This window comes from Athalia rosae, chromosome 1, assembly GCF_917208135.1.
Source record: "Athalia rosae chromosome 1, iyAthRosa1.1, whole genome shotgun sequence".
In the NCBI taxonomy this organism is placed as follows: Eukaryota; Metazoa; Arthropoda; class Insecta; order Hymenoptera; family Athaliidae; genus Athalia; species Athalia rosae.
In genome coordinates, this window is record NC_064026.1 from 27,129,608 (window position 1) to 27,155,269 (window position 25,662).

At 40.8% G+C, this 25,662-nt stretch overlaps 4 protein-coding genes across 10 annotated transcripts in view; 1 reads left to right on the forward strand and 3 right to left on the reverse strand.

Moving 5' to 3' along the window:
- The window catches only part of LOC105683476 (transmembrane protein 132E), a 168,297-nt gene extending 164,914 nt beyond the window's left edge, over positions 1-3,383 (reverse strand). For 3 of the 6 annotated variants that reach the window (XM_012396090.3, XM_048648880.1, XM_048648877.1), the window contains exon 1: positions 2,276-3,382. In XM_012396090.3, the coding sequence (XP_012251513.2) occupies positions 2,276-2,354 (79 nt within the window). In that variant the 5' untranslated portion in view covers positions 2,355-3,382. Of the gene's footprint in view, positions 1-2,275 lie in introns of all 6 variants that reach the window. The other 3 variants (XM_048648878.1, XM_048648879.1, XM_048648881.1) reach the window with 3 other exon arrangements.
- A 12,446-nt stretch (positions 3,384-15,829) lies between these two features.
- Positions 15,830-17,863, reverse strand: LOC105683375 (rRNA methyltransferase 3, mitochondrial). Its single transcript, XM_012395915.3, has 4 exons — positions 17,236-17,863; positions 16,911-17,152; positions 16,687-16,842; positions 15,830-16,610 (listed from the first exon to the last, which is right to left on the reverse strand). The coding sequence occupies exons 1-4, from the start codon at positions 17,577-17,579 to the stop codon at positions 15,958-15,960; spliced, it is 1,395 nt and encodes a 464-aa protein (XP_012251338.2). The 5' UTR covers positions 17,580-17,863; the 3' UTR covers positions 15,830-15,957.
- Positions 17,864-17,928: 65 nt separating this feature from the next.
- Positions 17,929-20,747, forward strand: LOC105683426 (ER degradation-enhancing alpha-mannosidase-like protein 2). Its single transcript, XM_012396006.3, has one exon. The coding sequence runs from the start codon at positions 18,145-18,147 to the stop codon at positions 20,176-20,178; it is 2,034 nt and encodes a 677-aa protein (XP_012251429.2). The 5' UTR covers positions 17,929-18,144; the 3' UTR covers positions 20,179-20,747.
- Positions 20,748-21,459: 712 nt separating this feature from the next.
- Positions 21,460-25,662, reverse strand: part of LOC105683425 (sushi, von Willebrand factor type A, EGF and pentraxin domain-containing protein 1) — a 31,379-nt gene continuing 27,176 nt past the window's right edge. Inside the window, exons 28-38 of one of the 2 annotated variants that reach the window (XM_020850866.2) lie at positions 25,037-25,578; positions 24,745-24,957; positions 24,512-24,667; positions 24,304-24,427; positions 23,992-24,054; positions 23,363-23,553; positions 22,642-23,279; positions 22,209-22,558; positions 21,924-22,126; positions 21,717-21,833; positions 21,460-21,517 (exon numbers count right to left, since the gene is read on the reverse strand). In XM_020850866.2, the coding sequence (XP_020706525.2) occupies positions 21,486-21,517; positions 21,717-21,833; positions 21,924-22,126; positions 22,209-22,558; positions 22,642-23,279; positions 23,363-23,553; positions 23,992-24,054; positions 24,304-24,427; positions 24,512-24,667; positions 24,745-24,957; positions 25,037-25,578 (2,629 nt within the window). In that variant the 3' untranslated portion in view covers positions 21,460-21,485. The remainder of the gene's footprint in view (positions 21,518-21,716; positions 21,834-21,923; positions 22,127-22,208; positions 22,559-22,641; positions 23,280-23,362; positions 23,554-23,991; positions 24,055-24,303; positions 24,428-24,511; positions 24,668-24,744; positions 24,958-25,036; positions 25,579-25,662) is intronic. The other variant, XM_012396005.3, reaches the window with a different exon arrangement.

Below are 25,662 nucleotides of genomic sequence, written 5' to 3' on the forward strand. Positions count from 1 at the left end.
AATGATGAAACGTGTCGGTGCAGAATATAGCCGAGCCACTACGCTTCGAAGCATTCCTCCGCTGCATCGCGGTGTAAATTTACATTTAACGGGTGTACCCGTTCAATTAACCGTCCGCGTAACGTAGGATGCCGGTGAATTCAACGTTTCGATTCGCTCGTCCGCTCTCGCGAGATTTGCGAAACGACTTCGAATTTGGCGGAACGACTTCGTCCGAAACTAGGCTATCAATTTCGAATTCGGTCCAATTATAACCGCGACTATCCCTTTTTTCCCGCGGACACCTGAAAGAAGAGCACTCGGTAGACACGGGGACGTAATACGTGCGGTTAACGCTATCTCTTCAGGGCCGAGTGAACAGAACGCCGTTTCGTTTCAGGTAGGTCCAGGTGGTTGGCCGGTTGGTTGGTTAGTTAGAATGACTCTCTCTGAGTGGTAAATGTAATATTTAAAAGATCAGGTATGAGGCAGCGATAAGAGTCGGGTAGTAAAGCAGTTCGCCCCCGACGATCATTAATTTATTTTCCACGTGGGTATATAAAGTGCATAGGTATATACCAGCGAACGAACTTCAATTGGTACCACTCGATAGTTCATTTGATAATTAATTACAAAGATAACCGAGCTATGTCGTATATCTGCATACGAACTGCCGAGATACGAAACCCCGTCGACTAGTTTTATATTCATTTACTTTTCCCATTCCGTCCGTTTCTTCAACCGCATATGAGATTATACTTTAATGTCTTAAACAGACAATTATTCCTGCGGTTCGAATGTGAGAAACGTTTCTCAAGAACCGACCAGCCTGGGGTAAATCATACCCTGTAGAGAACAGTGATTTTCTGGATCTTCTTCCAATTTTTTGTCTTTTTTTTTTCATTTTTCATCTTCGTAGACCGGGGTAAAATGCGAAAATGAAAGCGTTTCGAGGGTCGTTCAGGTCCGAAAGATGTCGACCATCTGTTACAAAGTTACGGTAGTATAGGTACGTTATACGGTGTACGACCCTCGCCCCGTACTCCTCTACTGGCGCCATAGCTGCTTATATTTTCTTCCCTTTCGTATAAAGTAGAAGCGGTTCAAACATACCATTTACTGGCATCCTGCAGGACGGTAACTTCAAGGACTCGAAAGGGACTCCTTTACATAGGTACCGATACTCCTGCGGTAAATGTATACACACACAACTGGAGTGCAGGAAGGAAAGTCGATGGCAATTAAGTTTCACCGTAGATTCTCATCGTAAACGTGAGTGTAAATGACTCATTGTCAGCCGAGTCCTTTTTGACTCGACTTTTCATTTCTACCTCCGAGGATCTCACGAACCAACCACTTTGGCGTATCTCGACACGGTCGTAATTCGGAGTTCAGACGATGAAATCGTACGGGAACCTGTGAGGTAGATTTACGCGCGCGGGGTGATTCCCCGAAATTTTTACACCCTCTTCCTGATTCCTCGTGTTCGTCACCCTCGTGTGAACCCGGGGAAGAAGAGTCGGTGGTATTTTTAAAATGCCTACGGGAAGACAGAGGGGGGCGTACGGTCCACCGAAAAACATCCCTCGGGATTCCGACAAAAAAGATTCACGATCGCCGCCTATGCTGTATACGGTACGGCTGGTATCGAATTTTCGAACGCGTCAGGTCTTTCAAATGTCACGATATTTAATCCCCCGTACAAGTATTTGCATTTTATTTCCGAGGCCATGTAAATTTTCATTGTCTCTTCAATATATATTTATATATATATATATATCCCCGGTCACAGCGCTCTGTTATTTTATAACCGGTTCATTCATCTTCGATAGTGCGGGTAGAATATATCTGGACCACTGCACTGTTCTCGTTTATCGGTCTGAGGGAAAAAGCAAAAATAGAAAGAGGAAAACGAAACCAGCGGTCCGTTAATCGATGGACAGAAATCGATTGACTCGAGGAGATACGTTGCGTACACTACCGGCAATGTGTGACCGCTGGTTGAGGAGTGGGGTGCAAAATATCGCGTATGCAAATTCCCACGTGTCGTGGAGATCATGTACACCTTACGTCAAACGTGTGTAGTAGAGGTAACGTAACGCGACAGAGTTCGTAGTGCGTCAACCGCATGGTATTCGGTGAGCGCATGAGTTACGGACGGACGAGTCTGGATTCGTTGGGATGAGAAGTCGATGTGGACGGAGATGAAGACGAGAATTGGAAAATTCGATCGTGATCGTCGAAGAAGGTCTCGGTTTCTCTGGACAATGACGTACTCCGAATAAATACAACTCACCGGCAATAGCGAAGAAGAATATCCATATATCCATGAGGCCGGCTGCTGCGTGGCGATAGCTGGCAGAGGAGGCGAACATGCTCAGTTCAGAACACACATAATATCTGTTCTCCACTTTTGGTGAAGAGGAATGAAGAACCTCTTTGACTATTCGAGGAATACAGACGCCGGGGGGCAAGGTCGTAGGTAGGAGGACAATAAAAATAAGGTGTGAGCCGAGATAAGGTGAAGATAAAGGCGAAGGTGGAGGGGGTTGCTTCACTCGTTACAGTAAGATAAACCGGAGCAGTATCTCCGCACAAACGATCTGCCCCAAAACACAGTGATCACAGTATAACAACAACGCAACGTAACGCAACGTAACTAACACTAACAATCTTCTTATCCTGCACGGTGGTTCAACGCTGTCACTGTACCGCAGAAGTTCTGCACTTGGCGGATCACCACTGACTTTTCGATTGACGCAATACGTGAAATGAGAAGATTAATAATACTGATAACTTCGCACGAATATTAATAACACGGACGAATACAGGCTATATATATATATATATATATGTATAATTATTACGACACCGGCAATATACCCAGAGTGCTAAGTAAGAGGTGCAGAGATTACGAACTCGGTACATGTAACGAATCACATAGTGCACTTGGCGCTTGAAATATTCATCTCAAACCACCGCGTGAGATTTATCGAGATTTTAACCCTCGGTAAAATTCGAGGGATGAACAGTCGTGTTGTTGTACAATCGAAATTTTCCTATATATATATATACTTCAATCTGTTGAGAGAAAAAAAAAAACAACAATCTTTCAGACCGGAAGTTTCGGAGCACCCTCCATATAAGCGAAGGATCAACCCACGTTTATGTAATTGGTAAGCATATATAGTGTATATTTATGGAGGTATTGCGACCAGATGCCCCTCCTCCCTTACGTACGTATATACATTTATATATGCATACATATATATATGTATATGAGATTAATAAATATATGTACAGGGCATTTACTCCGTATACGTATTTTATGTACGCCGCGTACAACCGCGATGTTGGGCTAGCTGCACGCTGAGCACTCACGGGTGAACCAACTACCAACTGGCTCTGGTAGCGTGCTTTCCCCGTCGCGACGCCTGGAGTATTGACCGCGGTACCCGATGACGAGGTGGGTGAAATGCGCGCGCATGTTTTCGGAAAAATAAGGTGGGGGTAAACACAACGTTGCCACATCCCCCAGACTCCCACACATTAAAGAACATTAGCCGACGCGGGGCGTCGCGACGCTCCAATACTCCCGCACGCGCGTTACACGCTCAAGACGAACCGAAGACGCAGAGGCTGCGGGGCACCGAGAGACGCCGGGTGCATCGCTATGCAACGAGAGGCGAGAATCCCCAAGTAATCGCTATTATTTCACTCCGGGAGTCGGTCACCGGATGGAAAAAGGTCGCGATAATGCACTCTGTTCAAAAGAGTAGACCGTACGCATGCACAAACGGAAATAATTTACACCTCGCGCGAACGATGATGATGATAATCGTCGAACATCGACCGCTTTCACGATGAAAAAAAAGAGGTCGTAATTAATTATTGAGGGATAAAGAGAACTTGAGGAGAAAAAAATTACACCGCTCAATTTTAAGCGGGGGTAGTAAAATATACTGCAGGCGAAGAGAACACCCGATTTTCAAGGGTTGCCGGTTTCAAGATGGACTTTGAATTGGTAATTGCCCGGAGCATTCGTATACCCGATATAAAATTGAAGTGGGCTAGTTAACGTGCGTAGTGTGTACACCGTTGGTTCATTCAGATATTTTTACCCTCCCTTGTTTTAGACAATGTAATATCGCGGAGGGTGGTATAATATTTTGACGAATGAGTTCGAGCGTGAGTGGCTTTCGTCAATGGAAAATTACGTCAATGGTTCGTACCTTTTTATTCGTGTACCGTGGCGCGTTCGGATAACGGAAACAAAAATTTTTAGGGGGGATGGTATCGATTTGGAAAAAGCTTTGAAAGAGATTCGTAACTTGTGGAGCGAAAAAAAAAAAAAAAAAAAAATAAGTTATGGAAGAAGAATGAAAAAACAAATGTTGAGATGAATGCTTCCTCAATTCTTATCGCACTTGATATACATGCAATAGAAGACGTTTGTTGACTCGATCTTATGCCCCATATATCTCATGAAAAAAGCTCTGATTATCCCATTCTGAAAAGTTGATGATCCTCTTCGAAAAAGACCAAGCGTGTAGTCTTAGATTTTTCTCAAAATTGGGGCCGGTATTCGACATTACTTTTTTGTAAGGTTTTCTATGGTATTCTTGAATATTTTGATATCAGCAATCCGAGTTTGGGAGCCGAATTGATCTATTTATGAGATTGATCGAGTTATCGCAAATTTTTCGCTTTTTGGAGCAGAAAAATCGAGATATCTTGATGAGAAAAATTCGTAGCTCAATTTACTCGACGGATTCGTGTTTCTGAGGTCAAAATACGTTTGAAAAGTGCCCTGAGATCGATTTTAAAAACACTTTATTTTTGGTCCAAAAATCAAAAAAATCCAAAGGGGTACCCCTTGAAATTTTGTCGATTTTGGGTCGAAAAAAAATATTCCATTTTATATGCTATTCTTATGTAATTTGAGCCCAGGAATCCGAATTCACAAGTCAAATTAGTCCATCTATGAAATTGATCGAGTTATCGCCAAATTTTCGCTTTTTGGAGCAGAAAAATCGAGATATCTCGATGGGAAAAATTCGTGGCTCAATTTGACCAACGGATTCGTGTTCCTGAGGTCAAAATACGTAAGAAAAGTGCCATACAATTAAATTTAAAAAATAAAAAATTTTGGTCAAAAATTGAAAAAATCTAAAGGGGTACCCCTTGGAGTTTTTGCCATTTTGGGGTCAAAAATCAAAAAAATTTTTTCTTGAGTTTCCCATGCTTTTCTGATGTATTTTGAGCTCAGGAATCCGAATTCGTAAGTTAAATTAATCTATCTATAAAATTGATTGAGTTATTAGTAGTTTTTCGTTTTTCAGAGCAGAAATATTGAGATATCTCGATCGGAAGAATTCTTAGATCGACAAAAAAATCTTTCAACATGCGTGTGAAACGTAATGATGTGAAATTTCAGAAACAATTACGGTTTAAAAATTCAAACGACGAACGAAATGAAATACGACGCGAGCGTGCAATGCTAGTTTGGTAGAATATCTAAATTGTGCATGAAATCAATTCGCGGTATCGTGGATAATTTTTCTCAGCGTATCAATCAGCCTTGATACAGAATCAAACGAAATCCGGTATCGTTAAAAAAAATTAGGAGGGCGAAATAAGGAAAGCATGAAAAATGTTACCACCGATTTCAACAGGTTCTCAAGGTTCGCTGCACGATACTCCTGCGATGATGAATTAACCTTCTAAATAATATCAAGGTCGCCCGCGGTGAGGCGCGGAACCGTATTAGTCGGGGTGTATTCGATATCACCGTGTGAAATTCCACACCCAGTAAGGGCTTAGGACCACGAGCGAAGGTTTGGTAACACGGCGGCAAAGGATACATCCTACGAAAGTAACTCGACGGAGTATCAGCAACCGATCTCCTGCCCCCGCGCCCTTCGATCCGTACCCTTATTTCGCTATCTGCTTTACCCCTTCGGAATAATTAAGGGCAAAGCTACAGAGGCTTTAGTAATTAATGAACGTGAACTCGGAGCCAAGGAGAGTGTTCTCGTGGAAAAAAATAAAATGAAAATCAATAGAGAGAGGAGGAAAAAGTATGTCCGGCATAATAATCGCGATCGATATCTTTGCGCGCATTTAAAAGTTATTCACCTAAGGGCTGATTCGAGAATCGGGGGCGAAGCTCCCCACGTATATATACCTATATAGGTAGACGACGAGCGGTTTTTGATGAGATGTTCGTTCGCGGAGGTTGTACATACACATGTATATGTATAAAGGAGGGTACACTAGTAGTTTCCCAACAATAATGAAGGGTGCACGTGCCTAGGAAACACCGCAACGTATTTGGAGAGCGATATGATGATGTACGACGACAGTGCATTTATGGTAGAACTAAAATATACATATATATATATACATACACGTATATACACTATGGATAGGATGATCGCCATGAAACTGCGATGCACGATGTTAACCTGCAGAAGCTCACTTTATATGCGAATCTATGTCACTGCACTCTATCGTGGAAACCAACCTGCTGTTACATCAACCATCTATATATATATATTATACATATATATATATATATACATATACATAGGTATATGAACGTAGGGATGCTAAATATAGGTACGCTGCACGCCGCGGGATTGATGTATATAGGTATACACACCTGGAAATATTGTACAAATGTATATACGCATATATATATATTTCGGTAGAATACGTGCGCGTTATACCTACACGGGTACGAATTCTATAGGTATACGTGCATATTGTTCGTTTCGTTTCAATATTCCCGTTCATCATCATCTGCCCCCTGCCCCCACCGCCCTTTACGCCGCCGCGTTCCCGAATACGCCTCATTTTTCAACCCCTCGTCTACCGCGCGATCGCGTATCGTTGCGATATACGTGTACGTACGCATATAACTCTATAGCGGAGCTTTTCAAGTAATAGCTGTGTTACACGTACATACATGCGGCTATTTAACCGGCATTGAAAGCTCATCTGATCTCTAAATGTATCCGAATCACATTTTCAAGCTTGAAATTATCGTACGTACGTATAAACGTAATTGATTATCATCGAACGCCGCGGGGTGTACGTTCATTGCCGGGTACGAGTTGGATTTGTTTTATTTTCAATTGGTTTATTTAGTTTTTTTTTTTTCCAACAAAATTCGTCTCACGCGGTTACGAGGTGTAAGATATCCGGGAAGTACCTACAACCCGATGCTAGAGGTGAGCACGCTCATCAGTACGAGAGAGAGTCTGATCGTTAAATCCGTAAGGTAGACTCGAAAGCCGCAGCAACGTCGGGGTTTTGAAACAAAGATAAGTCTTCGAGCTCTACTGTCGGAAACAGATATTCTACCGGCTGCTCGTTAACGTGTCTCACCTCAAAGCGACGCCTCGAAACGACGTTTCTTCCTTCTACGGTCATATATACGAAGAAAACTTCTGAACCGCTCTTACTTGTTCATTAAAACGTGTATAATGAGCGAGAATCGAGAGACTAAAAGACGCGTGGGTACGTACGTACGTAACGATCGGAGAAAAATCGGCGCGTCGACTCTCACAATCAGTTATATTCGATCGGGAGTTTTGCGGCACCAGTACGAGGCGTCGTGTCATGGCGTCTAATTTTATCAAACGAGCTAACCGAACTATAATGCCCGTGCACGAGTAACGCGAACTGTTACGACTAGAAGGGGAAGTGCAACCAGCCAACCAGGAACGAGCCCGAAGCTGCCGGGCGATCCCTTAATGAAAATAAATGAAGAGCGCTGCAATTAGGGTTGAAAAGAGACGAGCTTTGAGAGGACCGAGGGCCAAGGGGCAAAGACCGATAACCGAGCAGGTAGTCGAGCGAGGGTATAGCGAAGGGAGAAAAGTAAAGATCAAAATAAATTTTGTATACCAAAGTGGTGCTGTATAGGGTAGTAGTTTTCCACGAACGGTGCGGCGTGGGGATAATTAATTTAGACTGCCACATTTACGGAAATAAATAAATAAACTTCAGCTAGAAAGTTTTTTCGTTGGTTTTTCTTTTCGTTAAAGCTACGAAAATAATCATCCTCTACTAATTTCTACGTAAAGCGAGTACCACTCAAAGAGTGGCTGGAGTTTTGACCGAACCTCGAGGTTTTATAGCGCCTCACTGCAGCGGTGTGGTTTAAAATCCTTTTTATAAAGTTTGTTTGAACAATAAATATATGAAAATAATATTAAAGTAACAAACGTCAAAGGAGAATTTGACTAGAAGTGCATTTTTTCGTAATTTCATTTTTATCCCACTCAAGAGTCCTGCCATGTACGTACAGTATATGTATACGTATAGCAGCAGATCGTAAAGTGGCTTTTCAGATTGCAGCAGTGTTCAGTCAACATTGCAGTATCGCACATTCGTATTTTGGATTGGTTCGAAATAAAGCTGCAAGTCTACATTTCGCATGGGTATTCTACACGAAAAGAACAGTAGCTGCAACGACAAAAATTGTATCTCTGTTGTACGGTATAATGGGATTTTTGTTTATGCATAGGGGCAGGCAGAGAAAAACGGGAGACTCGAGAAAACCATTAGGAAAAAAAACATTTCATCCAGAATGCAACAAATCCCACGCAGAAATGATGATTTTTAATTTTTTTATACGTGGGCAGATAAGTATATCTAATTGGCACCAAAGGGCATGACGGGAGGCATTAAGTTTCCTTCCCCTACCCCTCCTCCCCTTTCTTCTTTCTTTTTATTCATCGAGAAAGGACACGGAAATTCGACCTTTCCCTCGAGGAAGGAATAGCTTTAGATCCTCTTTATTTCTGTATGGAAAAATAATTCCGAATACCCATCGCGCATTGAAACGTGAATATATCCGCTCTGTCAATTTCATACGCAACAGTTATTTCACAAACTATGTACGAGCAAATACCCTATGTATATTAAGATCCGTATATATATACCCCTGAATCGAAATGGGAATCAAAGCATGAAAGCTGGAAAAATACGTAGGTACAAATTTTCAGTCATTTATACGATCAAAAATATTCATTGTTAAAAAAAATAACGCATATATATTTCATCAATATTATTCACGTATATACATACAACCGCACGTCTGCAGCAGGATAAAATACCATGCCAAGTTAATTCTGAATTCTAGACAGAAAATAGAAACGAAAAATGGTGCGTTGGTCTATTGTACGGGCACACTCGCTGCGCGGACAGGTGAGCAATCATACGCGTGCAGCAAAAGGCTCGCGGCGATAGATCCGGATCAGCGGGGGTTCCCCTCCTGTAGTTCTTTTCTCGTCAGAAAAAAAATCGACAAAGTGCGACACCTCTTGCGGGGAAAAAAATTGTAAAACGGTGAAACCGATCGAAAAATATTCGTGCGGTTATTTACCGCAATAAGAATGCAATTCCCCAATGCATATCGAAAAGATTCGCTCGGTAATTGTAAGGTAATTAATAGGGGTAGCCCTTCCGATCAATAAGTGCAACGAACATCAGAGAGGTCGACCTAATAAAGTGTCCCATTTGACGAAGAATATGCCATACACGGTTCGTATAACGTGTAATCTTGCAAATTGTTCTTGCTTCATACAGTTGAGCTCGCGTTTCCGCGTGTTTTAACTGTACAGGGGTAGTTACCTATTTACTAACCACCACACGTTCAACGTACACGTTACATAAGTAAAAAAATCAAGTCAAAAAAGTTGTTGAGAACCGAAAAATCCAGTGGAAACCCCAAAAAAAGTTTCTTGTGTTATTCAAATGGAAAATCGAATTTTCGGATGAGCGAAGCCACTAATTCACTTACATTAGAATTTTTTTTCCAACAAGGATATTCCTCTTCTACTGTGAAGTATTGGATTTTTGGGTAGGAGAAGGAAACACCCTATTGTACGTACACGTAACCGTATGCGAGGCGTGAAATCGCCCAGCGGTTGTGTTGAAATTCGTTACGTCGCACGATGTAAAAGCAACCATTATACCTATATGACTAGAAAATTTTAGAACAACGTTGAATAAGGATTCCGACAATTGTGAATATCGAAGCGTGAACGGGTATGTATGGAACAATACTTGAACATTTTATCGCTGTATACGGTATGGTGTTACCGCATAACTGCAGCGGGAAGTGGGGATAAAAAGATTCGACAAAGAAAATCAGCGAAGGAAAAGAAAGGAGGTGAGCGAAATGAAAAAGAAGGAGAAGAAAGGAGGGAAAAAAAGTGGAGAAAAAAAAACCCGTAATCGAGATTGGAAACAATCGCACGTGCTTGAAAACCGGGGAAATCTTTGTGGTCCCCCACATCGACATCGGTAGCGGCGGCGGCAGCTTTATTCCTTATACAGGTATAATACCACTACGGGGTAAAGTCGAAAGCCTTCAAGAGTTCGAACGCGGAGAAAGGTTGAGCTTGAGCTTCGGGTTCACCGAGCAAAGTGATCTTGACAAAGAGACGATGGGTGAATTGGAATGGAGCTTCTTAATTCGGTGAATATCGTCGGGTCATAGATACGTGTACCTATAGCTGTACCAGCTGGACCGCCGAGCAATTTACATCGAAACGCGATCAAACGACGGCCATTCATATCGGGCGACTCGAGTATGTCGTAAGTATTTAAGGGTGTATTCGTTGCATGAAACTACACCGCTTTAACGTACGATGTCACATTGCATACCTCGCATATCTCTCAACCCTTACGACCTTACGGAGTAGTTGGAGCAGCCACCGTTTAACGTTTACCATTTACCAATGTAACCCTAAGTGAATCCCAGAGGAACCAGGACCTTTTAATCTGACATCAATCGAGAGATCCCGATGCTCTTCAGGAGCAGCGGTTGTACGACTTTAGTTTAAACATACTTGTATACCCAAGCTAACATACGGTGTAATTCATTTTGATCGATGAGGCCCGGTTTCTCGGGGACGGAGAACGACTAAAAAAAAAAAGTTTGATACAACAGTCATCGAGTTCAAAGGAGGAAAGAAAGTTCTGTTACGAAAATCGACCCAGGTGGTGTCACCAGGGTCGGCAAAAGGTCAATTTTAGTTTTTGAAATAGTACATTTTGCTCAGAGTCAAATGGTCTTTCAAATCCTGCAGGATAAAAAAAAGGGTTTTGTGTCGTTCTTCGTGTTTAAGAAATCGGGCTTCATCTTAATTAGAGCGAATCACCCTGTATATTTATTTCCCATTGACTCCTGGGATACTCCACGTATACATACAGGCATGTGTGTACACATTACTTCGAAAGCTCTTTTACACGTTTACCGAGCCGTAAAGAAACCGGCACTGATTGTGAGCAGATGAAAGAGCGACGAGTTGGGCGAATCACCCGAGGAACCACCCTTGTTCATGGACCTTATATAGGATACGTCATCGCGATGCCTTCCACCGCGTATATCATAACGATCGTGGCAGTAGGTGTCCGAATAGTTGAAAATACGATATGACGGTAGACATGATATAAATTATAGAGTGAAGTGAATAATTTTTGGTACATATAATCCATGAGTAAATATACCTTATATATATATTTATATTTTATGAGCGTAGATAGAAGGAGCTACTCGCCCAACTGTCGAGTGAAAAAAACACGGTAGCATAAATTCCCTATTTATCAAACGCGCAGCTGAGTTTGTGACAAACTTCGCTTTACTTTACCTCCAAATATTACCCCCAGCAGCTACACCGCCCCGCACTACCATTCGTTTCGAGCCATACCCCAGTTTTCATGTATTCCGTGTAGACCGCACCAAAAACTGCCTTCCTCTCTTTGCTTTAGGGGCGGAGGAAATGTGCGGGGAGAGTTTCACCAAGACGAAAGTGAATAAGTACCATCCTACTCTTCTTTTCATTCGGCCCCTCGCAACGAGTTCTCGCTGCCTATATACGTAAGTATATTATACGTTTAACCGTTATAGGTATACACACAACGATCGGCGAGTGCAGGGTATGGTGAATAAATTTTCTATTTATTATCAGCTCACTCCCTAACGTTATTTCATTTGAGTATATCTTTTATATCTGCGTATGTTACGATCTCGTTTTCTTCGACGCATACCGATACAATCAATTAGAAAATAATTAAAATAAAAGAGAAATTATCATACACGTGGATAGTCGTTCGGTATATTTTAGTTCGACCGATAACATAAAGTAGAAAGACTTAGAGACAGAATAACAAATGAAGCGAAACTGAAACTCATAACTGCAATTAGCTGCAGATTATAATAGTAGTAAAACAAAATGTCGACGTGTAATAGAACCCCGCGGTGCACATAATGGTATATAGCTACAATATAAACGAGGCAAAGTAAGAATACGTGTGCCCGTGTACAACGGAAAGACTTAATCACGTAGATTAGCATTTAAACGATAATCGTTGTATAGTTGCGCTTGATGAATCGTCGGCAATATTCTCGGCGGTGGTGACTTCGAAGGCATGGGATAGAGCTGAAATAAAAATAGTTTCTTCGTCGTTTCTTGTACCTTCAATTCCAATCATCGAGCTCGGTATTCTGCGGACGCTGTAGAACTCGAAAAGTTATATTTCAGGCGATAATAGAAAAAACTTGACCAACACGGTTGAAACTTAAATTACAATACAATAACCGTACACGATTGTACATCAGGGATAAACGCGTGCGGCTATGGATTGAAAAACCACGAAGGAGTTTCCGGCTGCTGCGGCGGATCGGCGATGGTGGAGAAGTGGAGGAGAATTGTTTACGATGGGCTCATTATCTAATTAATTCTCGGGTATTACGTAGGTATACTTTACTTACATGATAAATGCTCTCATCCCGGTACTGAGCCGCTACCCTGGAGGAATATTTCGCTACATGCGGGACTTATCGCGGATTCGAGCGGCCGAAAATTTTAATAAAGATGGAGTGGGCTTATTAGACATTACATACGAGAACCTGAATGGAAAGTTTTCGTTCACAAAAATTCAGCTCTACTTCATCAAGGGTGCTTTACGGTAGCTTATACCTACCGCTGTGACCTTGCCATGGTCTTCGTGTCGACCGACACAACGTCGAGGTATACTGGAAGCTAGCCAAGTTGGACGAGGTAGCCCGCAGGCTACCAGTCGCTCTCGTATCTGCTACTACTCGGTAAAACCAGTTGGTACTTATGGCAGGTACTTAACGTACTCACCATCACCGATATCGATATTACAGCCGAAACCTTTTCGCTGCGGATACGTGCCATATGGTAATGAGGATACCTCATTCTCACGTCAGCGCGAGGACGAAAATTGATTAGAATATTCTGTGTACAAGCCTCTAAAAATCAGGAAGGAACGTAAGTAAAAGGAAAAAAATGCGGGTTCGTATTCCAGAGGCTTCGCCCTTGAAATTCGAAGGTGCGGGTGAACAGTCTGGAAGTTGTTAAGAATAAGCGTGTTGTATATTATACGTTATGTATAAAGTGTGACAAATGACTAGGACTTCAAGTTGAATCACGTATGATCATCAGTTATTTCATTACACGTTTCAGAGTTCGTTATGATATACGTTACCATTTAGTTCCGACCGTGGATACGCGTGTGTACTGTATACAAGAGAATATTCACGCAGTTTCACACGTATGAATCGTACGGGTCGGTGAGAAAAGGAATCATCCTCAATTATGGTCTCAAATACCCCACAGCTATCGCGGTGTTAAAAGTTTTACCAACCCCTAATGATCATTGTACTAGTTATACTCAATCTACTCTCACATCGCACTCGCGAGTTTTACGTCTATTTTATTATTATGTACTGAAAATTAACTCGTTAAATTCCATCCTTATTCAAGCGAGTACGTCTATAAATGGAGGGGTAATTGAACGTTGATTTGCGGATCTCTTTTCATCGATCAGTAGACTATCTACGCATAATAATTTGACTCTTACATCAATGGGGATAAAAGTTGGGGAGAAGAGAGAACGGGCGTTTAACACTTCGTTGATTCTCTTGACTCCGTAATCTTGTTTTACCCTTAACCCTGTCAAATTTTTTATTTAAAACAGGGTTAACCTTTAGCAGCAGCTTTACACAGCCCACAGCGAGGACCTTCTCTTTGGAAACCATCCGCTTGATTCTCCAGTTCCCTGATATTCCGCGCCAACGACTCCAAATAAATATGGTTGGTGAGTAAGATGAAAGCACGGAGTATTCCTAATTTGCTTGAGAATGTGTACCCTGCATATAGGTGAATATTTCATTCCCATGGGCAACATTTGTATAAATTATGACAAAGACCATGTAATTTTGCATAACTGTCCCGAGAATTCCATATTACAAAAATTATTTTTCAAAGACTCTCGTCACGCGCTGTTACGATTACTTTGTTCCCTTAAGCTTCATCACCTTTATGGTGACAAGAAAGATAGTAGGTTTCTGTTATTTGATGAAGAAAAGAAAGTAATAATGTTAAAAGATGATACTTGATGGTACTTTCAATTTAATTAGATTGGCTTGCAAGACAATGAAAAGTACCGTGGAAAACACGGTTGCTACGATTCATATACTTGAAATATTATGTGATAAAAAACGGGAAGAACTGTTCTGTATTTATTATGTACATACGACCAATACGACAAGTAGATGTTGAATAATAATGGTACTCGAGCGGATCATAAGTTCTCGGTTAAAAAATCGTGAATGAGTTGATAAGTAGGTATAGTGAGTATCACAACTCGGCCTTATTATAATAACGAAGGACTTGTATAGAACAAGAGCAGTTCCGCACCAGAGACGACAATGCTAGGTATACCTACACGTGTACGGATAGCATACAAAAAGAGAAAAAAAATCTATCCCCGTTGATTCGCTCGGTAGTTGGTAGGAGAGCTGCATAGCAGAGGGTGGATGGTGCGGGATCAAAATTCAAGCCCTTTAGGTCCAGCTATTACTTCCTGCTCCGCGAAACGCGAGCTTTACCAAAAACTCCACCCTCTCTCGCATTACGAGTGCTCTACTCTACGCTAGCCGCATGCAAATCAGTCGCGAAATCTTTTCGAAACACACAAACCATCGGATATACCCCTGGAACCGAGCGTTAATGTTGTCACGAAGACCACCCCCAGCTTTTTTACCCTATTCCGTGTAATGGCATCCACCTCAGATCGACATTCCCCTCTTTCTATCCCTAAAACCCTTCGGTCCCTGAAATTACATCACCGCGCTCCGAGCCAAGGGCTGACCTTTGTCGGCAAAAATCAGGGGCTGCTTAGCCCTCAGGACTAATTCTGATGGATTGCAGTACTCTGAGAGTAACCCAGAGATACTCGCTCGAAATCTGTAGAGGGAGTTTCAACGGTAAAATAAGCCTTTTCGCCATTATCAGAACCACCTAGGCTTAAGGAGAAAAGGCGGAACAGTTTCGAAAACCAGAATATGTTACCAATCAATTTATCCGAGGATCATAGAAGTTTGATTCCAACAAAATATACATTATTCGTAATCATCTTTTGTTGTTAGTAAAAGAGCCCGGCTTGGTCTACCATCCGCGTCATCTTCTTCCTGGTCGATGATTATTCACTACACTTTTTACTTTCATTTGAACTACTTCGATTCAAAATCCGCTACTTGTACTACGGTTTTAAATAATTCCGCGGGTCATAAGTTACCCGAAATTGAACCTCATAGCGACATCTGTATTTCACTATGGTGTTGGTAACTGTGGCATATGTATTGATTTTTTAACATTTACGGTTCGTGAACAATAAGTTGTATACTATTGTATACGAGGAACAGGCGCGGAACGTTAATTCGTTCGGGAAATAAATTTCCACACTTTTTAGTGTTGGTTAGCATCAGCGAGTAAGTTTCATTGAAATGAATATATAAACATGTTTTTTTATACATAATATATTTTGACGTACATAAACAATTTTAAAATACAACTGAAGATCTGCCTTTGATTTTTACAAAACAATATCTAGTATCTTTGAATGCTGCATTCTAGCCACTTCAAAAATTCACGAGTCATCTGATCCGATTAAGAATTGTCGCTTTATTTCAAACAACAGCACTCCTAGCGCAGTACCGGTATTCAAACTATCGACACCGTTCGTAAGCGGCACGTTTATCCGTATACCACCTCTTCGAGATGTCAGAGATACAGATTCTTGGCTTATTCCTTCGGTTTCTCCGCCGACTATTAGGATCGTTTCGTTAGCTGTGTAACACGTTGAGAAATACGGAATGACCGGCAGAGTATCTACCTCTGAGTTCTTGGAATTCGATTTCCTTAAAGGACCGTACAAACCAACTTCTCTTCCAGATGCAGAATTGGCGGCACGTTTGGGTGTCTTCTCACCGTCTGACGATTCCGGTCGACCGTCAAAATCCTTACGAATTTTATCTATTACTTGCTGCGTTTCATCATCGAGTTCTGGTTCCGAGTCGCTCCCGCTCTCTGAATCAGAACTCGAGTCAGATTCGCTAGATTCTGCTGGTTCTTTGCTTGGATCCATAGGTGATAAGACGTTGTTGTCGGCAATGTAAACTTTTGCATCTTCACTTATCAGATATTGAATTTCTGGCCAACTTTGAGACTTGTAAATTGGCAAGCGAAAATGTGCTCCAGCTGCAGATCGTAATACTTTCGGACTCCACATGTCGACACAGCCTGAAATTTTATTTTCTAGTTTTTCTAAAATATGACTAGATACAAGTTGAGAATTTTTCTCACCATGGATACCTACCTTTTGTTAGAATAACTTGCTCACATCCAACTCCAGCTGCGACACGTAAAATTGCTCCCAAGTTTCCTGGCTCTCGTACATTATCACAAATTATGGTAACAGGTATTGAGTCATCTGCTGGCTTAGAGATGCTTGTATCCGGAGTTTTGAATATACCTGCATTGAAATATTGGGTCATCTAGAATATGCAGAAGGACAGCTAAAAAAATATCGCTAATATTCACCCATTACTCCTGGTGAAGTGGACAAATCTGACCACAACTGCATCGTTCGATAAGGGATTTTATAGAGCTTGATACCCTCTTTTGGTAATGGTAATCGTTGTAAATCAGGAGTTCTGCTGAATAGAATTATCTCTGGCATAAGACCGATCTTCATCGCATCTTCGATTAACCTGTAGCCCTCAAGTAATATCTTGTCTTCCTTTTTTTGTTTTTGTCGTGACCTTACAGTCATCATCAGAGTACTGTAATTATTAACGCAAGGTTGAAGAGGAATACGAGTATTCAAGAATCTTTGGATGATTCAGTCTTCTCATGTTGTACCTACCTTATTCTAGGATCATCTTTTGCAAGTTTGGTGAAGATAAAGGTACCATCATCATTGAGGGTTCCTTTTTTATCATCTAGTTCTTTTGCTTTGGCTTTGTTGGCTGCGATCATGGCCAGTTTTTGTCTTCGAGCAAAAGCAAATGTTGCATCTTTAAGAATATCTTGAGGTGGTTCATAAGAATCACCAAACACTTCTTTCTCATTCACAATCTTAACTGGCTTGCGATGAGCCCAGCGGCTGTAGGCTCTGACATAAGAAAATAACTGGACATTCGAATTCCGCGATATTAGTGAGCTCCCAACGCATTTTAATATCGTCAATTGATTCGTAAATATTGCCATTGCTAGTTGACGTTAACATAGGTTTCAATTGGGATAGAAAAGTCGGCTTATCGTCAGCTGAAATGCCGGTTGAATTAGAACATAACCCTCACTCTCAAGATTCGAAATTACAAATGTGGGTTACAACTGGCAGCCACGTTCGAATATTAATACTGAATAAACAGTGGGATAAACGCTGTTTGGAGCATTTAACAAACACTTCAACACTTTGGTGAACTTTCAAAGAACTTATAAACTCAAGCCAGATCTAGACCATGGAGGACTAACTAAATTACAACCTAACACTTACTAACATATACACATTCATCGCAGCTGATCGGCTACGTGAGCCACGTTGTTAAATGCCAGACGTCGGCTGCACAGTGAAAACGTTACTGCTGTCAAAGTTGCTGTCAGAAACATAATAATCTGTGTAATAGATCAGTTAAACCCCAGTTATGCAGTGAATTTTATGAAGAACATGAGAAAATTGTGGATCTTCTACGTTGATAAATACATCAAAATTTATCTCGATTCACATTTCAAAATCTTAAGATAATTATCTGCTGATACGAGAGGTTAAAAAATGCTCCTCCATAAACAATTATTCTTCCTGACAACTTTTGTGATAATATCAACTGAAGGGGTCAGGAACTATGACCGTAATGAGCTCCTCACCCTTCGCGAAGAAGTACGAACAATGTTTGACCATGCATATTCAAGTTACCTGAAATATGCGTACCCTTACGATGAACTACGTTCGCTTAGCTGTGATGGCTTTGACACATGGGGAAGCTACTCATTGACATTGATCGATGCTTTGGACACACTCGTAGTGATGGGTAACTACTCAGAATTCAAAAGAGTTGTAGAAATCCTCAACGCCAGATCAGATTTTGAGGAAAACATAAATGTTTCTGTGTTTGAGACTAATATTAGAGTTGTTGGAGGCCTTCTGAGTGCTCATATATTGTCCCACAAAGCTGGTATAGACTTGGAGCCTGGGTGGCCCTGTAATGGTCCATTGCTTCGACTAGCTGAAGATTTAGTTAAGAGATTAATACCTGCCTTTGATACTCCTACCGGGATGCCATATGGGACTGTAAACCTAAAATATGGAGTTCCAGATGGAGAGACTAGCATTACTTGTACCGCTGGTATTGGAACATTTATCTTAGAATTTGGAACGCTCTCTCGACTTACAGGGAATCCACTTTATGAAGAAGTAGCATTAAATGCCATGAAAGCTTTACATCATCACAGATCAAAGATAGGGCTGCTGGGTAATCACATCGATGTTCTAACGGGTCATTGGACTGCACAAGATTCAGGTATTGGTGCAGGTATAGACTCATATTTCGAATACTTGGCAAAGGGTGCATTACTGCTACAGGACCCCTTAATGGTCGCGATGTTTAATGAACATAAAGCAGCTATCGAAAAATACATAAAAAAAGAAGACTGGCACTTGTGGGTTTCGATGTCAAAGGGCCAGGTTACTCTACCTGTATTTCAATCCTTGGATGCTTATTGGCCTGGAGTTCTCAGCTTCTTTGGAGATGTAAGCAATGCCATGAAGTCTTTGCACAACTATCACCAGGTCTGGAAGCAGTTTGGATTCACACCAGAGTTTTATAATATTCCACAAGCAGATGCTGGGACAAATCGAGAGGGTTATCCCTTGAGACCAGAGCTCATTGAATCGGTCATGTATCTCTACAGAGCAACTGGAGACCCTTATTTGATAGAAGTCGGGGTGGATATTCTCAGGAGTTTGCAGCACAGTGCAAAAACTAGCTGTGGGTATGCTACGATAAATGACGTCCGGGACCACCGAAAGGCTGATAGAATGGAGTCGTTCTTCCTTGCGGAAACGACAAAATACTTGTATCTCCTTTTTGATCCTGATAACTTCATTCATAACAACGGGCAGCAAGGCACTGTAATAAAAACGCAATGGGGTCAATGCGTAATAGATGCAGGCGGTTACATATTCAATACAGAAGCTCACCCAATAGATGCTGGGTCTCTACACTGCTGCCGAAAGATTGACGGAATATTTCCGAGCAAGAAATTACTGCTGAAAAAGTTTATTGTTGCTAATAACGAGAATGACGTCCTAAACACATCAAACGAATTGAGATCATTGGATAATAATGCAGTTGAAATAATAAAATTATCACAAATCAAACTGGATTTGGAAGAACCCTCCCTCATTAAAAATAATGAAATTGATATCAAAGATGTAGAGAATGAGGCATTGAATTCCAAGAATCTCAGTAAAAATATTACTCGACCAGAACTACCAAAGATCGAAGTCGTGGCTCCACCAAACACGATATATAAAGCTGATGATAGCGATACTATGGAGATATTTGATGTACCTGCGGGAGTAAATGGAGAATATCCTTCGGTTCCAGAGGAAAATAACGATACTCAATCGGTGCATAAGGCACAGTTCTCAAAAAGATCAAAACTTGAGCCTCAGGTAATGCTGGAAAATATTAGAAAAGGAAATATGTATCCTATGAACGCTTCTATGAAGATTGACTATCAGTTATTGTCTTGCCAGTCCCAACCATTTCTCCAACGGATATCAATTATGGGTGAATTTTTTTGACCAAAAATTTTAAGGCATTGATATTCATCAATCCAATCGTTTGTTATCTAATTTCATATTCGCTAATATATAAACATAAATGTATATTTGTTTAAGATGAAGTGAAAGACCGACGATTTCTAAAATCCTTATGTATATATATTATATGTCGTTTATAAGTCACACATACAAATGTATAATATAAGTATTGTACAAACAAATACATATTTATAATAACAAAATATAAATTCACTTATTGATATATTGTACACGTCTCTCATTCGCACATATTATAAAATTAATTAATCAATCAATCAATCAACTGATTAATAGAATTAAAAAAAAGTTTCCTCAACAATAATTCGCAAATTAAATACAAAAATTACATCTACAAATGTATATAGTCTCTGTTCATGTTAATAATACGTCGCTCTGTATTTATTGTGTAAAGTTTGTTCGTTTTTCGTTATTCATCATAGATCTATACGTATAGGTAATATGATATTTCGTACAGTAAATCTCATATTTGCACAAGAAATAAATATACGGGATTCGTGCAAATATTCGAAAACTATGAGAATCTAATTTCGGTAACCATGCTTCGTGAAATAGATTGTTTAAATTAGAGAAAATAGAGTATAGAAAAAAACACATACATACATAGGTGTATGTGTAAATAAACAAATTAAACTCTGCACGCAACAGACATTCTATCATTCTAGTGATTTTTTAACGATTCGAAATTGATAAACATGGCATATTGTATCTATTACTCATCTATTACGGTATGCGATAGATACTATAGATATAGTGTAGGTACTTATTAGCCGAGAAACGCATGTGCCAAAGTAACGATTGCTATATCTATTCATGCAATCATCACTCCAGGACTTCAATTGTATTCACTGATAGTTTATTAATTGAGACAAATTTTTATATTTTTGGCATGATGAAATTTACCGTATATTCTAACAAATCTAATCACGTCATCATATATATGTGGAAAAAAAATCAAAACTAGAGAAGCCGCCTTAATCCAAATCAGTGGTGCTTAAAAAACTTTGATAAACTGAGGAGCGAATACAACGATTTTCGTAACAAAATAAATACAATTTATGATCGTTCTAATGAATCATTTAGAATATCTCTATTGAATTTTTCAATTATTATGGTATTAATTATCATTATTTATTATTATAAAACAATAATTGTTCGTTTTGTTGAGCATGTCACCTCCAACGTAAGTTTAGTTTCGTTTTTTCTCTCTAACACAAAACGTTAATGTATGAATTTTTTTTTTTCAAACTTACAGAACATAACGTTCAAAGTCACTGGCCTTCACTGTCACTGTCGCTTTTGTCTGTAAGAGAAACTCCATATTAGTAGAACAGTTTCTTACTTAAACACTGCAGTGCCAATAGTCGTATACATTTCGGAAGAAAAAAAAGATAAAAATAAAACATAACGGAATGATACGTATGATGTCTAAAGAAACATACATATATACAATCCGAAATTATATCGATCAACGTATACCGTAAACATTAATCATTATGTACCTTTCTTTCCGGGATAAGCATGTCTTTTCAGTCTGTCGTAAAGATCATCTTTAGTACCGTAAATGCTAGCGTTCGATCGTGCGAGACTATTCATTTTACCACCGTTATGCAGGCTCTCTGAAAATAAAGAAGATCAACCGTATATTTCGGGGGAAAAAAATCTCAGATCGTTCAAATCTCGTTCGATCTTAGCTGTTTCATAATTACCTTTCATGTAAGTTTCATTGTAGAAGTTCGGCATTTCCCAGCCATCTTCTTCGTCGTCGTAATAATGAGCGTATGTGCTGTGATGAGAAGGAGCAATCGACTCTGCATATGGCGTTGGCGCACCATAGTAGAAATTCACCTGGGAACCATTTTGGTCTGTTGCAGGTTGCAGCATTTTTTTAGGTTCCTTCTTTCTTGAAGATCTACAACAACACAAATTGTTTTTAACGGATTCAAAGATCAGGAAGTAGGTGTAGACAAATGATTCAATTTCCAATGTCTCACCTGACGCAGATCATCCAAACGAGTAAAACGACGAAAATGATGAGGATCACTCCACCAGCTACTCCACCAGCGATGTAGAAGAATTCTGATTTTTCTCCACAATGTTTGCCGGTGAAACTTCCGATGCATCTGCATGACGGTTGCCCTCGAGAATCCTTGATACACGTACCCTCGTTATCACAGTAACCCTTGCAGACGTCGGTACACTCTTCTCCGGTTCCATTATAGCCGGGTTTGCACTCGCATTTGAAGTCACTGGTTTCCGGTACCAAGAGGCAGTGCGCGTTGGGATCGCAATGCATTTTTTGGTTCTTAACTTCGCACGGATTCGTACATTCGGCCTTGCTTGTCTGGAACATGATCAAAATAATAATGGAACGATTTTTTATCGGGCATCTGTGGCATCGATTAATGTTACACGAATATCACTTACGGCGGCAGTTCCGTTGGTGCTCGTGTTAGGTGGACAAGGTATGCAAGATGTTTGTTGTGGCTCAGGTTGATACGTTCTCTTTTTGCACTCGACGCATTCGTTCAAAGTACCGTTCAAATAGGTGCCCGGAACGCAGACCGGAAGCGAGCATTCCTCAATAGTCGCTGATCCCATGTTCGGGGTCGTCCTACCCAACGGACAAGCCTGACAAGATGCTTGAACACCCTGCATCCTGTAGGTTCCTCTTGGACAAGGTTCGCACTTTCCTTCGACCGCCAATTGCTGTCCGGATCCACATTCGTCTCTGCACTCCTCCCTCGATACAGCTTCAGCGGTTCTGGTTGTCTTACCAAGTCCGCAAAGCTGACATGAAAAGCTTCCTTCATTCGGTTGGAAGAAGCCGTGACCACAGCTACGACACAAGCCGGCACCATCGTCGTAAAACTTCCCAGCTGGACATCTCTCTTTACAATCCGCAGCACTGCGGGCACCTGGTCCGATCGTTACACTTGAACGACCTGCGATCACCGGACACGAACTGCACCGTAATTGTCCAGCTTCGCTTTGATAAGTTCCCACTGGACAGTGCTTGCACGATTTTGATGATTCGTCGTAGTAACTTCCAACCGCGCACGGCACTGTAACACGATCAGAAAAGGTTGAATTGCAATTGCAAATATTATTCAATTCCCGATGAGCGTTTTCCGAATCTTCAACTCACCGCAGTCAGGCGCCATCACTACTTGTCCGATGGGACATGCATAATCGGACTCGAGTATTAGAGATGCTGGGTCTGGAACGGTGTTTGGAAGGATGTCGTGAACATCAAATTGATCTTCTTCGAGGATCAATTTCTCCAGTAGGTTCTGAACGTTCGATCGTTCGTTCGAATTCGTGTTCTGGATCGGGTCACTGGAAATATCACAGTTTGATTATGACAAAATGCTAAAGTAGTTGGGAAGACTTCACACGAGTTGGTACGAAATATTTACAAATATTTACAGTGAACATATATTATTCACTAGCTGCAATGTATTCCCTTTGCTAATTTGGATTCAATTATACAGCGACGGTTAAATTGAATTATTCAGAATCTTACGAGTTAAAGTAATTAGTTTGTGTTCACCTCATCATGCATACCATTATGTTGTCTGTACCTGAAAACGTGCGTGGTATAACATTAACTTATTTACCCATACCAAAACTGTTCAATGACGAATATATGATAATGGCTGCATATTATTAAAATGGCGTTATTTGATTATTATTAATAAAGAGTTGGTAGTTTGCGCATTATATCGATGAATGAGGTCGCATTTTTGGGTGGTAGGATTTTGCGAGAAGTCTTACTTTATTGCTGGGAACGAAATCTCCACTTCGTACGTATCGCTGCCTTGCCGGGCTTGTCTCGCTCTACATTATAAAATAATAGTAATTTATCTCATGCTGATTTCAATCTACACACAAACCATCTGTAGAATAGAATACTAAAAATTTGCACAGAGAATTGTAATAATAGCTGAAGATATAAAGTATACGGCATGAATACTAATTGTAGGAAATTGAGCAATAAATGTATGAGAGAATGGAAACTTAAAGACGCTAGTTTCATCTCAATTTCGCTATATTATCTCTACTGATATATATTCAACTGATACTTACGTTTCGGCTGGTACAGCGGCAGAAATAACGTAAATTCCACCATCATCGTCGTTGGTATCTCTAGTATTACGAACTCGGTGATCGCATTGTACGTCGATACTCAAATTCTTACATTCCCTCGTTCCTGTGAATCAATCGAGATTATTTATATTATTTTCATTCAAACGTTGTCTTTCTTCCGATAATTATTCAACTTAAATTCAAATACCTTCGAACGCATATGAGCAGAAGTTCCAATCCCTGTTCAATGAATTCACGGCGTTTCGAACCTTCTGTTTCAGAACACCCTGGCCGGCTTCGTTGCAGAGAACGGAAGTGGGGAAATTCATTTTTATCTTGAATACACGCTGCGCCGGAGTTGAGCCTGACAAAAAAATATACGTTAGAAATTTTTTTTCTCAACATTTAAACAATAATAATTTCAAAGGTCGCGCGACTCACTTGTACAGGCAGGGTAGATAAGAGGTAGTGCAGGATTATTGGTTGGTCGCCAGAAACCCTCAGCTCCGCAAGTATAGAAGGGAGGAACTTCCTGCGAGAATCTGAGACCAGAGTTACAGAATATTTCGCAGACCTTGAACTGCCCGCCGGATCCCCAGTCTTTGCACTGCTGCGTACCTCCCACCGGATCGGCCAATTCGGGGCAGAAATCAGCTGGAAATTGGTTCATTGTAAAAAATTAGATATCAAAAATATTCGAACTGATCAGCGATCTATTTTAAATAAAACTCACCGAGAACGTAAACCTTGAAGTTACAAGTAGCCGAGTTTCCGGCCTGGTCGTAAGCGATATAACTAATATCATACGCTCCCCATAAAAGGGTCTGTCCTGACCTATGCCCGCTCTTTTCCTGTATCTTAGTTACTCCGACGTTATCGCTGAAGTGAGGTTCGTCCCACGTTACAATCGCAGAGCCATTTTTGGCTATGACCCACAGATCTCCGGGGCAATGTTCAACCTTTGGTGGAACTTTGTCGACTTCGAGTTGCTGGCATTTATTTCCACTGTAACCATTTGGACATACTCTTTGTCCGCAGTGAGACGGAACGACTCGTTCAACGCCACCCATTATGTCGTCGTATCCAGCCCACGTTAGGATAAGATCCTGGTATAAAACGGGCTCTGTACGGCAGTCCCTCACCTGTTTCTGAATTTCATTCGTTACGTGTAGAGCTCGGCCCCAGACTTGCACTTTTGTTAGATGTCCTTGGAACCCAGATTCCGTGTAGCCCTTGGAATTTTCACTCAATGGTTTGCCGAGTACCGCCCAACCGCTACGATAAAATTCATTTTCAAGTTACATCATAGCGTCGATGTAGAATTTAAGTTACATATTCGATGTCGTTTATTATCTACTC